Source organism: Triturus cristatus, chromosome 10 (assembly GCF_964204655.1).
Source record: "Triturus cristatus chromosome 10, aTriCri1.1, whole genome shotgun sequence".
NCBI classification, from domain to species: Eukaryota; Metazoa; Chordata; class Amphibia; order Caudata; family Salamandridae; genus Triturus; species Triturus cristatus.
The window spans coordinates 1,005,842,655-1,005,858,144 of NC_140593.1; the positions used below are offsets into that span (position 1 = coordinate 1,005,842,655).

The window sequence follows — 15,490 nt, forward strand, 5'->3', positions numbered from 1 at the left end:
CCAAATGAAAGGACACCACAACAGATATATATAAAAATAGAATGTATTTATTCTAGTCAAACCCTCAGCACTCTTTATGAGATTTGAGGTAAGTACAACACAGTCTTAATTATGCATACATTAAATCACACAGGTAAGTAATACAGTTAGGCCCTAGGGGCCACGCAAACCATATACTAAATAAGTGGTATAAGGACCACTGTCACGGAAATAGGATAGGCCTAGGGAATCGCTGGGGCTACACTACACTACCAACAGTTAGGAAGTGGGAGGCCCACGGGATTCAGGTGCAGAGTGGAAACACTCACGCGTAATGCGTATAATCAATAGAAATAGTACAGTTTAGAATTATTAGGATTTAGGACACTTCTGGAGTAACTAGGAAATCAATACCCTGATGAGCACCGGAGTACCCAAGTTACCTAGCCCACGGGCTGCGGGTGCATAGGTGTGAACTTGCGTCGGGTTTCGTCGTGGACTCCTATGGATGCCTGAAGGAAAGATGCTGACAGGCAGTCAGTGAAGAGTGTCCGGTGGATCCCAAGGCTGGGATCAAGAAGGAAGGATACCTGCAAGCAGAAGGGACAGAGTCTGGGTCACTAGCCAGTGACCACGTGGAACCAGGAAGGAACCAGGCGATGTCGTGAAGATTGCAGGTGAAGAGGTGAAGCTTGTCGCAGCAGCCACGGGTACCAGGAGACGTCGAGGACGACCAGGACCAGGAGGCGAGCTGTCCCACGAAGGCTCTTGCTGTCGGCGGCGTCAAAGTCGAACTAGGACTCACCAAGCCTTGGCAAGCGGAACCCACGAAGAATGGAGGACTTGCTTCTGTTGCAGACCAGGAAGGTCTGGGGTGCTTCTCTTTTGCAGAGGAGCAGGAGCCAGTCTGGAGGAACCAAACCAGCAGCGGAAATTCAAAGGTGTGTCGTCGCAAAGGCCGCTAGCCAATGGGCAAGCAACCGGACAGACGCGGCAAGCAGGAAAATGCAGAAGGGCCCCACGCAGGACTCGTGGAGTGTGGGGGGCTGATCTTCGGTGCAGACGGTGCTTGGGGTTGGGGCTTCTCAGTCCCCGGTGCACAACTTCGAGGGTGCCTCAGAAGCTGCGCTGGAAGATACTCACCACTTTTCCCAGGTAGCCGGTCCCACGTCTCTCGTCGCCTCCACGGATCTCAGCTCGGCTGTGGATGTGGATCAGGGTCGGAGAAGTCTGGAAGTCAAGGTTCTGGTCAGGCTCTGCAGTCGGTCCCTCGTAGAACTTCAGCAAAGCAAAGGGTAAGTCTCTTGATGGTGCCTGTTTGCACAGGGTAGCCACTCCTTGGCTACAAGGGAGATTCTTCAGTCTTCTTCTTTCGTTGAATGTCGAAGGTCCAGAGTTTCTGTTCAAGATGCAGGTTCAGGATAATCTAATCTCCTGGGCCCCAGCTACCACACTTATACTAATCTAGGGGGCTGGGTTGCCTGCTAGGTCACGCCTTATGGGTGGGACCTGGGTGGGGGTGGTTACACCCCCTTCCCTTTGTCCAGTTTCGCGCCAGGACTGGGGCTGGAGTGACCCAGCACCGGTTTGAACTCGACTATGCATGGGACACCTTGTGTGCCCCAGGCAGTGTCTCGTTTCTTTCATCCCTCCCTGCCCCAATACACTAAGGCCTGTCTGGGGTGGTGCTCGCACCTCCCAAGGCAGGAAACCTATTGTCCAAGCCTCCCGTGCCGGGATCACTCCCAGCAGCAGGAGGTCAGACTTGTGTCGTGGCAGCAGCATCCATTTTGTGATGCTAGGGCTCTGGTTAACTTTAACCGGGTAAGTAGGTTTCAACATGTCTTCTCCCTCTAGAAGGGAGGGATACTATCCTCATCACCAGAAATGGGATGGGGGTATTATTCCAAAGTGTTAGACACCTTACACGACATGTTTTGATAAAGCCAAACCATATTTACCATAACCGTTTAAGATTATAAGGCACTTTAAGAGTATATGGTAGGCTATATCATAGAACAGCTATAAGGACATGGTTCCGAAAGCTGCAGACAGGCTCAGCTCATGCTAGAGCACCATCTCACATGTTACCAAGCACTCTGCCTCCAGGATTGTTAAGGCCTGCCATAGGAGTGGCTGATAGGTACACATGTGTCTATATATAAGGTAGGCATAGGAATACTACACCTAAGCAAGGGATGATTACACGACCGTGCCCCAGCTGAGTGATCAGCCAGTTGTCTCATAATGGAAGGCCAGGCCAGGGGTGGCATAATACATGCTGCAGCCCCTGGTAGGCCTAGGGTACACCTATGCCCTGGGTACCTAAGGTACACTGTACAGGGGCCAATAAGGTGATCCTATCCAATGGGGTTATGCACCTAAAGTACATAGTATTAATTTAGAGAGAGAACAGCAGGGCTGTGGGTCTGATTAGCAGGCCCACAGCCACATCTAAGTCGAAAACCAGTAAAGCAAAAAGTGGGGGTGAACATTGAAAGCAGACCCTACTCTCCTACAGCTGTTGCCATAACCTTTGAGCTATTTAAAATTTGAATTGTTTGATTATCTCACAACTCTGCGCAATTGTTACCCAGCCATCCATTCTGTGTAGTACTAACAGTATACTACCAAAATCCAGATTCAAGTTTAATTCAAGGCTGTTCAAAAATGCCATTCTTGTCACTGACGCAGCATGTGGCTATGGTGTGTGTGTGAATAGGATTGTACATGGAATCTGCAGCTCCATGTGATGAGGCCAGACTCGGTGTAAGAGTCAGATGACATTTAGATTTAGTCCACTGGCCCATACTTTTTCTTTGCTTGCCTTGACTATGAGATGGTCCAGTCCAGTACCAGTCGTCCCAGATTACTAGCACATAGCCTGCTCCTTGAACAGTTAACTAACATGGATCACATCTTGCATGTTTATAATCCCAGACCCTCTTAACATAAGGACTCAAAGCTACCTTCCTACTAGCACCACATTGCAGGGGCCAGGTGGGGACTCATATTGATGAGAAAGCTCTACCAGCTGGTACCTCTGCCCTTTATTGGTAGGCAGTGGGAACTGATTTGCATTTGAGCATTTTACCGAGTGGGCACTGGGAGGGAATATTGCACCAAAAATTATACCAGATTTTTTCTTGTCTAAATGTAGGTGGAGTGCGCAGGGGGCACAGGCGTGTCACCACAAGGCCTGCCGAAATGTAGGGCCTAGCAGGTGACACCATCTATCTTCAGGGCGAGGCCTGTGAGACTCCTTTATCTGTGAGGATACCACACAGCCCCTCTTCACCCATGAGATTTTCAATCTTGTGCAATGGGAAGCCGCTGTTTTATGCCCAGATATTCTCTTCCAGGGGATCCTCATCAATAGTCATAAGCACTGAATATTCCCGCCCATGTGCGGGGACCCCAGAAATAATAAAATTATATATGAAAAACACATATATATATACAGCTCTGTATATGTATAAACATATATTATTTTTTCCAAGCAAATGCAGCCCCCATAGTAGGCTAGACAATGTAGATATAAATATCCAATAACACACCATAGGTATAATAATACACCTAAATCTCTTTCTTTTTTCTTTTTTTCTTTTTTTAATGAGGTAAAAACTCATGAGAAAGAAAAGAAAACACTGTGCAAAACACAGATCCATAAAACATTGTTAGCCTGCAGGCTGCATTGCAATACAATACCATAGAGACTGAAAAGCCTTGTACAGGTACAAACTGGCACCGTGCCTTTAAGGCAGCCCTGATTCCAATATCCCATCATGCCTCAGGGGTGACAGTTGGGTCAGTTGTTCTTTCCGGCTCCTTCAGTCAGGACCCTGGAATTCAGCTCTCTTCATTTTTGACTTTCTAGTCAAGAATTGTTACTTTTCTAGTGACTTTTTTGCTTCCTCTTAATATATCCTGTTGGGGAAGCAGATTTCCTGTGTTTTCTGACAAGATTTAAGAACTTATTTCTGTCAGAAAAATGCCTTCTCTGTTCATGCCCTGTCTATCCTGTGGCAAAAAGAAGGCTTCTTCAGACACACACGATGTGTGTATCGTCTGTCTACCGGATTCACACTCTCCTGCGTCCTGTCGTCACTGTAAGGATCTTTCAAAGAGGACTTTGAAAGAGAGAGAAAGAAGTAGGCTTTATGGCCTTTCTGAACGGTCGACGTCGAAGCAGCTGATCCCTGTGTGTTCTCCATCGGCGTCGGGCTCGGCGTCGAAGACTCCAGCGGCGGGATCGTCGTTGAGAGATGAGGAGTCCAGGGAGAGTCATGCTTCAAAGAGAAAATCTACGTCGACACTCGATCCGGCGGCGAAGTGCTTTCGTTCGTCGTCGGCAACTTCGAGAAAACATCGATCGACGTCGAAAGAGAGACATCATCGTTCGACGTCAAGAAAACAGCGATCGACGTCGAAGGATAGACATCGTCGGTCGACGTCGAAATCGGCATCAAGGCAAAAGCCGACGTCGCAAGAAGAACGCAGGCGTTCGGCATCGAAATCTACAGCGACGTCGAGGCAAAGATCGTTGTCAAAAGATCAGGGAAGATCTTCGACGTCAAGACCTGAATCGCTGTCGAAAGCATTACCGACGTTGAGACGAGGATCATCGTCAGAACACTCGACGTCGAGGCGGGTGCCTCCGTCAGGAGCGACGTCGAGGCAGGTGCCTCCGTCGGGGTCGACGTCGAGGCAGGTGCCTCCGTCGGGATCGACGTCGAGGCAGGCGCCTCCGCCATCAAAGGCCTCCAAAACATCGGAGAAGATACTGACGTCGAGGCGAAGTTCCCCGTTGGGTTCTAGGCCTCCGTCAAGGACAAGTCCTCCGTCGACGACAATGCTCTTGACGTCGAGGCAGGACACATCGCCGGTTATCCACTCGGCGTCGAAGTTCGGGTCTCCGGTGATAGGCGTATCACCGTCGAGACGGTCCTCCGCGGGGGAGTACTGCGAAACGTCACAAATTCGATTGACGTTCAGACCAGTGTCGAGACGCAAATGTCCACATAGACTGATTTATACCACATCGGAACATGGTTCATCTCGACCTATTTCAATTTCACCATCAGCCTCAGAAGGCTCAGGATCTCCTTTGTCTATTTCAAGATCCGGATCGCCAGAGGTGAGGAGTTTCTCTCCAGCTCTTCCAGTAGAAAAGAGCCCTCAAGTAAGAACGCCGACGAGACCATTAAGACAGAAGGAGGTTCATACTCTGAGTCACAGCCCCATCAGAGTACTGCCTCAGGAAACTTCTATGGCACAGGCGGTTAGTATTTCCTTAGCAAGGTTGAGGAATCTGGCTCAACCGTTAAGACCAGCAAGTTCCCATTCTCGAGGAAGAGAATATCAACGGCGCTCACGTTCGCCCAGGAGACGATCCAGGTCCACCTCTCGCAGGAGAGAGTCGGTGGGATCGGAGAGAAGACGACGTAGGTCTCCTACATCCTCTTCGTCAAGCCAGTCGTCAGAAGAGATTATTCACCCACACTCTCAGATACGCAACCATCTAGAGTTTCGCCAGTGGATGACATTAGCACCTTCCAAGATGTTTAGTGCAGAGGAGCGGCAAAATTGAACATTCCAATGCCTGTTCAGGAAACCACTTCCTCTGTCATCTTTGAGACCCTTCACAAACGATCGGAGTCTCGTCCACTGTTGCCTCTGGTTCCTGGGTTGCTTAAACCAGTCATGGATATCTTCCTCACGCCGGCTACCATCAAATCAGCTCCGGCACGAATACTTAAAAAATATCGTCCAGCCCCGGAGGATCCTCTTTTTCTCAAGGCGGACCCTCCACCGGACTCTGTGATCACTGCTGCAGCCCGAAAAACTCACTCAGTGGCTTTGTCATCCACAGTGCCGCCGAATAAGGAAAGCAAGACACAAGACTCTTGGGGGAGAAGAGTATGTGGGTCGGCGGCCTCCAGCATAAAAGTGGCCAGTGCCTCAGCGCTTCTGGGGCGCTACGACAGATCACTCTGGGACTCTCTTCAAAGATTTATAGAAAAAGTTCCTCCTGAAGATAGAAAGGACTTTGAGGAGATACTGCAAGAGGGCAGTCTAGTCTCAAATCAGGTGATAAGTGCAGCAGCGGATGGAGCAACGCTGGCAGCGCACTCTTATGCTCATGGGATTTCCGCCAGAAGATCATCTTGGCTATGGCTAACGGCTCTGAAGCCTGAAGCACAAGCAAGAATTTTGAATCTGCCTTTCTCTGGGAGCTCGCTTTTCGGTTCACATACGGATGACGAGATGGCTCACATGAAATCAGAGCTCGAGACCATGAAAGCCGTGGGGCTAGAGAAACGAAAAGAATTCCATCGTCGTAGGGGAACCGACAGGTGTAGCTACCAACAGAGGGTTCAAACCCCTCACTGGCAGAAAAATCAAGACCAGCAAGGGCAGAAAAAGCAGCAATTTCAGTCCCGCAGATCATCTAGGGGACGTGGAAATAACCGCCAATCCAGCGGCGGAAACAAGGCTCAAGGAAAGCAATGAGCGATCGCTTCCTCCAATGCCGTCCACTGCTCCGGTGGGAGGAAGTACTGCACAACATCTTCGAGAGTGGCAATCCATAACCAAAGACAAGTGGGTTCTAAATATACTGCGACATGGATACTCGCTTCGATTCCGGAGTCCCCCTCCCTCGATCCACACTGTACATTCATCTCAGCAACTCAAGATGCTAAGAGAAGAAGTGGCGACCCCTCTGCTCAAATCAGCAATAGAAAGAGTTCCCAGGGCGCAGAGAGGGAAAGGAGTCTACTCCAGATATTTTCTAATTCAAAAAAGAAATACAAAAGCAGAGTTCCGGCCCATCTTGGACTTACGAACACTCAACAAGCATATCAGAAGGGAAAAGTTTTGCATGCTTGCGCTTCACCAAATATATCCACATCTCCGTCGAGGCGATTGGATGTGCTCGCTGGACCTGCAAGACGCGTACTTTCATGTTCCCATCTTCCAGAGTCATCGGAAATGTCTAAGATTCGTAGTGGGGACCTCTCACTAACAATTCAAGGTTCTACCATTTGGCCTGAAATCAGCTCCTCGAGTGTTTACAAAATGTATGGCGGTAGTAGCGGCTGCACTGAGGCGCCCAGGAGTCTTCGTCTATTCCTATCTAGACGATTGGTTACTCAAAGGTCCATCGCCTCAGAATGTAAACTCACAGCTGACACGCTGCCTGAATTTGTGCCATCGATTGGGACTCAGGGTGAACTACAAGAAATCCACCTTCACACCAACGCAGAGGATTCACTACCTAGGAGCAATTATAGACTCCGCAGTAGGAAAAGTGTTTCCTTCGGAGGAGAGACGATTATCCCTTGCCCAAAAAGGCAGGGAGATTATAGCCAACAGTCTGTCTACAGCGCGGCAGATATCATCTCTGCTAGGGGCCATGGCATCTTGCATATTCCTAGTGCCCAATGCCAGATTGCGGATGCGTCCTCTCCAACAAGATCTGGAGGACAAACGGAACCAAAAGAATTCCCTGTGGGAGGAAAAAGTATGTCTTTCATCAGCGGCCAGGCAGTCAATCAAGTGGTGGTTAAAACCACTCAATCTTCAGGTGGGGATTCCTTTTTATCAAGAACCCCCATCACAGACGTTGATCACCAATGCATCGCTGCAGGGTTGGGGTGCACACTTGGGATCCCTGCAGACTCAGGGGCTTTGGTCCAGCAGCGAACAGCTGTATCACATCAACATGCTGGAGCTCAGGGCAGTTCACCTAGCCCTCAAAGCGTTCCTGCCCTCAATCAGGACGAGTTCCATTTTAGTACAAGCGGACAATACCACCACAATGTACTACCTGAACAAGCAGGGAGGTACTCGTTCCAGGACGCTCTCGCTGGAGGCTCAATCCCTGTGGCAATGGATCCTGGCAAGGAACATTTCCATAACGGCGGTGCACCTGCCAGGCGAGCTCAACGTTCAAGCGGACTCACTCAGTCGACATTTTCAAGACCCAGAGGACTGGGTTCTCAACGACGAAGTGCTAGAGGACATTTTCGAGGAGAGGGGCCGTCCGCAGGTAGACCTCTTCGCGGACGAAAACAACACAAAATGCCGAGGCTTCGCCTCAAGGTACTATCGACCAGGGTCTCTGGGGAATGCCCTTTTGATCGACTGGTCAATGACATTTGTGTACGCCTTTCCTCCTCTCCCTCTAATCCCGAAAGTGGTGACCAAGCTGCAACGCTCGACCACCAAGATGATCCTAGTAGCACCGGACTGGCCGAGGCAGTGGTGGTACCCAGATCTCCTTCACCTATCGATCCAGCCGCACAAGCGTCTGCCATGCAGGCCGGACTTGCTAACCAAGATGCAGGGGAGGATTTACCATCCCAACTTTCCCTCGCTGAGCTTAACAGCATGGCTCCTGAAGTCCTCCAGTATGGCCATTTAAACCTTCCCCAGGAATGTATGACCATATTGAAGGAAGCTAGGAGGCCTTCTACAAGACACTCATACTTCTGTAAGTGGAAGAGATTTTATTGTTGGTGTATTCAAAATCATCATAATCCTACTAAATGTCAAGAAGAAGTGATATTACCCTATTTGCTTCACTTAGCCAGGGTGGGGTTAAAATTCTCCTCCATCAAAGTGCACCTGGCGGCCATTACGGCCTATAGGCGCTCTCCCTCTCAACAATCATTCTTTAAGATTCAAGTGGTAAAAGATTTTTTGCAGGGACTCAAGAAGGTTTACCCCCCAGTGAGGCCTCCCTCGCCTCCTTGGGAGCTGAATCTGGTTCTTTCAAAGCTTATGAGTCCACCTTTCGAACCCATACATAAAGCTACATTACAGCACCTTACGTGGAAAGCAGCCTTCTTGGTAGCTATCACCTCAGCACGTAGGGTGAGTGAAATACAGGCCCTCTGCTCAAAAGAACCCTATACAGTTTTTCATCTTAATAGGGTGGTGATGAGAACTCATCCTTTATTTTTACCTAAGGTGGTGTCCGATTTTCATGTGAATCAGTCTATCTCACTACCAACTTTCTTTCCCAATCCCTCCTCGCCAGCTGAGAGGGCGTTGCATTCTTTGGATGTTAAACGAGTTCTCAAATTTTACTTAGATAGAACTAAGGCTGTCAGAAAGTCTGACCAACTGTTTGTGAACTATGGTGCTGTCCGCACAGGTTTTGCAGCATCTAAACGTTCCATTGCCAGATGGATTGTGTCAAGCATTAAATTAGCTTACCAATTAGCTCAGAAACCGTTGTGGCCTCTACCTAAGGCACATTCCACACGAGGGAAAGCGGCTACTGCTGCGTTTCTCAATAATGTCCCACTCTCCGAGATCTGTACAGCAGCTACTTGGAGATCTGTCCATACATTCACGAGACATTATTGTCTGGACTCGGACACCAGAGCAGAAACTCAAGTAGGGCAAGCCTCCTTGAGGAATCTGTTCAACAACTGATTATTTCGGTTGTTATCTTCAATGTATAGTGCAGTTCTCATTTGCCTGCGGTGGAAGATGGGCTTGCTATTCTATTCAGTGCTTATGACTATTGATGAGGATCCCCTGGAAGAGAAGGATAAGTTACTTACCTGCAATCCTAGTTCTCTTCCAGGGGTATCCTCATCAAAGTCATAAGCAACCCACCCGCCTCCCCAGGCAAATGAGAGGACTGTATTATTAAATATGGAAGAAGTATATCTTTGAGTTTAGGACTACGGTCCCGCAAAGAACAACTGACCCAACTGTCACCCCTGAGGCATGATGGGATATTGGAATCAGGGCTGCCTTAAAGGCATGGTGCAAGTTTTTACCTGTACAAGGCTTTTCAGTCTCTATGGTATTGTATTGCAATGCAGCCTGCAGGCTAACGATGTTTTATGGATCTGTGTTTTGCACAGTGTTTTCTTTTCTTTCTCATGAGTTTTTAACTCATTAAAAAAAAAAAAAAAAAAAAAAAGAAAGATTTAGGTGTATTATTATACCTATGGTGTGTTATTGGATATTTATATCTACATTGTCTAGCCTACTATGGGGGCTGCATTTGCTTGGAAAAAATAATATATGTTTATACATATACAGAGCTGTATATATATGTGTTTTTCATATATAATTTTATTATTTCCAGGGTCCCCGCACATGGGCGGGAATATTCAGTGCTTATGACTTTGATGAGGATACCCCTGGAAGAGAACTAGGATTACAGGTAAGTAACTTATCCTTACTGCCCAATGGAGGAAAAACACTGTACATAGTTGCCAAAAAGTGATGGGCTGGAATGTAAACTGTGGCTAAGATTTGTTGGCAAATATTCTATAACACTTTTGTGTTTTCCACAGTGTAAGTGAGACGGGTGCGTGGGGATACCCAGAAATGGGTCCTGTGGTCAATCTGATATAGGACTCAACCTATACCTCACTGATGAAACCTAATAGGTCAAAATCAATCTGAGGGTGCCTTTGTTCCTTTTCAGAGAGGGTCTGACTTGACAGTTTGTGCTGGACTGCCTCTGCGGGACCGAACCAAGATTGATTTGCATACAGCTGGTCTCAGTCTTGACTTACATAGTGGGGGGAAAATGATGGATTTGAATGTGGTCCAAGTGGCTGAGAATTTTTTGCAAGCATTTCACCCATCACTTTTATGTTTTCCTCAGGAAAAATACCATGCACCTGGGTTGACACCATATTACTGTAATGAAGACAATTGTTTTGCAAGCAAATTGACGTCAACAATGCACAATACTCGGTTTATTTCACCAAAATCATCTATATTAGATTTTCTGTGCTCTTCTAGACATTTTGTATTGCAATAATACTTCACTAGGTCTTCCCAATTCACTTAGTTTGGTCTTTTTCACTGTTGTCTCTTGGGAGGAGTGAGACATGGACGCGCTCACACAGTTGAGAAGTAAAGAATTTGATTCATATTCTTACCACAAATCTCAAAGTTTTTTATTTGATGATTGCTGCTTGGACTGATTGGGAAGTGTGCTTCTTCACAGCCTGTGCATACTTGTTGTTTTGGATCACAAACCCAACGTTGTCACCATTGTGTATTTCACAGTGACCTGGCAATGTGGTATTTTTTGCCCGCAAACCGCATCCGGTTTTTATTTATAATAACCACGTGATTATAGTAATTTGTTATAATAAATCAGGCATAGGGATCGGGATATTTTGTCACAATAAAGAGATCTGATTATGCTGGATAATTTCATCATCAATGTACACTGGAGGAAAGTCCATCAGCACTGAGCATAAGGACCAGAGACAGGGTCGTTTTGGAACGTGTGGGAACATTCTGATTAGTATGCATGCACGTCTGTTTGTCAGTAGATTATGTTTCAATTAGTCGAGACCAGGATGATTTTAGCCACACTTGTTTGCAGATGCGCCAATTAAAAAAAAGCACAAAAAAAACTAGAGTGAAACTAAGGATGATGGAGTACAAAACTAACAAACATTACATATTTATTGGATGCACGCAGATTAGGAAAAATGAAAAAATATTGCAAAACCTGGTTTAAAAAGAATACCATAAAAACACAAAGAGAAAGATGGAGGCATTTGAACATGAAGAATTTGGCTGCATGTTGAGTTAAAGTATGTTTCTGCTTTTTCCCTTGACGCCATCAAGAAGATCACTTAATTAATGCAGAAAAATATTTATTTTATGGATGACAACATAATGTGTAAGGGATTGATAATTCTAAAATAAAGTACTGATGGTATCTGTTATTTAGCACCGTTATTGCAACTTTATTTGTTTTCCTGTAGTAGATCAAAAGCAGATGATATTACCATCCATCAGTTAGATCACTGTTTGTCTAAAATTCAAGTAACATTGAAATCTTATAGATTTTTAAAATAAAATTTCACGATAGCATGCATGATGGAGGGCTAAATATGATGTAAAGGATCGCTGTTGTCTGAGTTTGTGTTCTCCGCCTTGGTGTGTGTTGTGATGTACTAATTACCCAATGCACTCTCCCTACAGTAGTTCTCTGCCTTGCTGCTCAGCCTATGATGAGGTCATATAGAATGTTCAGTGGGTTTGGATTGAAGGGAGAATCAGTTGGTGTGGAAGGGCTGAGCAGCGAGGAGGCTGCTCCTGGTGGGGTACTTTTATGGATCAGAACATCTTCCTGTATCTCAGAACCTGTGATGTAACTACAAGAATAAATCTACTACCTTTACTTGCAAGACATGCCTGCGCATCTTTCCTCGTTTTAATACTGGCAACGAGGATGCAGGGAAAAGTGTTGCAGGGAAAAGAAAGATACGTCGTCCAGTGATGTAGTTCAGGATCATAGCTTTATTCTTCAGATAGGATACAATGGCTCACCAGGAGCAGTCTCCTTGCTTCTCAGCCCTTCCACACCAACTGATTCCTTTTTCCACTCAAACACTCTCAACATTCTGAAGACATCACATAGACTGAGCAGCAAGGCAAAGGGCACAACAGAGAGGATGCATTAATCACGTACTAGATTATAACACAGTCCTCAATTATTACCTGTCTTTGGAGAAACCTGTTGAGGCTGGGGGACCTGGAGACGGGTAGCGGGGCTGGGATCTTGGGCAGGTCAGGAGGTTCATGGTGGCATGACACGGCGACTAGAGGTAGACGCTCCATTGGAACACAAAGCAGTGACCCTGTTTCACCGGTCTGGGAATGAACAGAGGCCACCGAGCCTAGAAATAAAAAATGCATTGTTCAAACATATCACTTACAAAAACCTATTTATCTGAGCATAGCATTTGAATGATACCTTTTACTGAAATTATACTTGTTTTTTTGCACTTTTATATGGGCCAAAAGGCTTTTGAGGCGCTTTGCACAATAACCAGATTACAATTATTTTCATAGCAAATATTCATATCACAAGAGATTTTGGGCTTAGCCAGCTATAAGGTCTAAGACAGGCTGCAATGAAACCTGCAATGAAACCTGCTAGTCATCACCCTTCAGCCAGTGTTGAACTGTTATTTGAAAGTGAAACATTGAAATGAGAAGATGATGATACTCAGCATTGTCTTCTGCTCTTAGGTCATGCTAGTTCTAGTACAAGAGCTCACATCTCCACCTAAGAAGTGTAAGGGCCTAACATTGACAGCACAGCTACATTATATAACTTAAGCTAGTTTAGTAAAGGGTAGGAGTAATGAGCTATCGTACACCACGATGTAGAATTTTGTAGAGTGTAAATTAACATAATTGTGGTGTTTCTTTGGCAACACCTTGTGGCTCCACTTCTGAGACTTAGAAATGATCCACTTATCAATTTTTATGACAACATCCCAAGCCCCTTCTGAAAGGACCCAAGTCAATGAGGTATTCTGATGGGCAACAAGGATACCTATCACAAAATCTACTAAGGGATCCGGAAGAAGGCCTCATTGGTTCTTCAATCAAATCCTTCTAACTTGTTTTCATTTATATAGAATTATTTGTATGTGTAGTATATAAATAAAAGTACAGGTATACATTGAGAGAGGATACATTTATTATGATATCTTATCCAATGATTATAATGAAATGTTTTCTTTCCCTTAAATCGGAGGTGACCAATAAATGTCTAGGCAGGGCAAATGAATGAGAGTGTTTCAGGATAAGACTAATCATTTAATTTATTTCCATCTAGATTCTTTGTTTGTAATTTTTTCTTATATGGAAAATCTGCAATAAATCTGGACCTACATTGGACACCTATGCCCCAAATCACCACTCTGTCTATCAGACATTCCACCATGCCCATTTTAGAACTTTCTGTTCTGGGAAAATATATTGTTAGTTTAATAAGACGTGGTAATCCATGCAATTTTGAACCTCGTTTATTGGTGCTAGTCATATTTCACTAGATAATGAAATAAGATTCCTAGAATTTATAAATTAAATTGAAGTTTTCATAGGCAAACCAGTGATACGTTGCTAGAGTGTACTGTAAATTACAAGATTCTGATGTCTGAGACACAAAGATATTATCCAATAAAAAAGAGTGTAGCTTGTTCCCATCCATTCAATACTGACAGCGATGGTGCAAAATGATCCAGTGAAGACAATGCTGATTAATACTATAAAGCTAACATTTAGCAATTAAGGCAAAGTAAATGTGTAATAACTACTTCATAAAAAACACCTTAAAAAAAAACTTTTATCGGTACAAGAACTCTCCTACAAATAGAAAACTGTAACTCCACATTCTTAGTCCTCTGCCTCGCTGTGTCACTTTAATTGCATTCAATATTTCCGCTCTCATTACTGTGTCAAGCTATTGTATTTTTTCCAGAATGCCGAATAGGGCCCCATTATTAGTGGGCCAGAAAACAAGGTAGCTTGGATGGGTGGAACCTATTGGTAAATCCCAGGGAGGGAACACAAGTTGATCCTTGACACTTTCCTGTGAAATGAAGAATTAAAGAGAAAATCTCGTGGGTGTCCTCGATTTCACTTCCCGCTCTTTCACATGGACATTACACCTGCTTTAAGCAGACAAAGTGTCCAGGTTGAACACTCTTGAGCCATGGTGTTCTCGCTTGGCATGTAATCCCAATGGGTCTGGTAACTCCCATTAATCAGAATTACCATCTTCTAATGAGGCCCTGGGTATTCATCTTTCAACCTACAGAACCATCCCTTGAATATCAGGAGATTTGTGGAGCTTTCATATATTCACATGGCAAGTTGTCTTGGGGTACACAAAAGAATGCTTCAGCTGTAAACACCGATGCCTTCTCATGAAGTTCACAAGTCAAACATTTAACATTAGGTTGAACCCTCTGCTGATGATGGGGTGACAATCTCAACCATGCTTCCTCTCCTACCTGTGGGTGATGCTTCCTCGTAGGTCTCCACCTCGTGTAGGGGGTACGGAGCTTTAGCCGGCATCACAGGACGGAACATATAGCTGTCATTAGGCAGTGAGTGCATCCTAGAGACCGAGATCTTGCGCACTGTCAGCAGGTTCTGTGGTCCCTTCGCATCCCTCATATAGATTCCATCACCCTGAGGATCGAAAATGGCATTGCAGTTAGTTAAACCATCATCTTGCCTAAAATTTAACATCCTGGCCATGGATGGACAACATCAGCAGCCCGGGTTAGCTTCAGAACTTTATTTAGAACCAAACTCCACCACAGCACTGAACTGGCTGCACAGTGCTCCTGGCGTAGCACAGAAATGACCAAAATCCAACTCTCTAGGACAACTGGTTGATTCCCACAAATGCGCCTGTTTCCAGTTATATCAAAGTGGCAGCTACAGAAAGATTTTATTTTGAGATTTTTGTGATCCCTCTTCGTTTTCCCATACAGGATAAAACTCCTGTCGCTTTCAGCAATACTCCATTGTGTTCTACTGGTCTTATATACAGACGCTTCTGTTGAAAAAGGGGGTCTTATAGGAAACCAAGGAGACTCCTTCACTGAAGTTTAAAGGCTTTCTCATACTACCAACATCCAGTAGAAAGTGTATGTGGTCACTGTAGAAAACATATATAGTGCACATGAGACATGTAAGTGCA

The 15,490-nt window shown here is 45.4% G+C and overlaps 1 protein-coding gene across 1 annotated transcript in view; it reads right to left on the reverse strand.

The window, feature by feature from the left end:
* The window catches only part of CACNA1H (calcium voltage-gated channel subunit alpha1 H), a 1,553,446-nt gene that overhangs the window by 11,823 nt on the left and 1,526,133 nt on the right, over nucleotides 1–15,490 (reverse strand). Inside the window, exons 34-35 of the mRNA XM_085629001.1 lie at nucleotides 14,793–14,973; nucleotides 12,484–12,662 (exon numbers count right to left, since the gene is read on the reverse strand). Of these exons, the coding sequence (XP_085485127.1) occupies nucleotides 12,484–12,662; nucleotides 14,793–14,973 (360 nt within the window). The remainder of the gene's footprint in view (nucleotides 1–12,483; nucleotides 12,663–14,792; nucleotides 14,974–15,490) is intronic.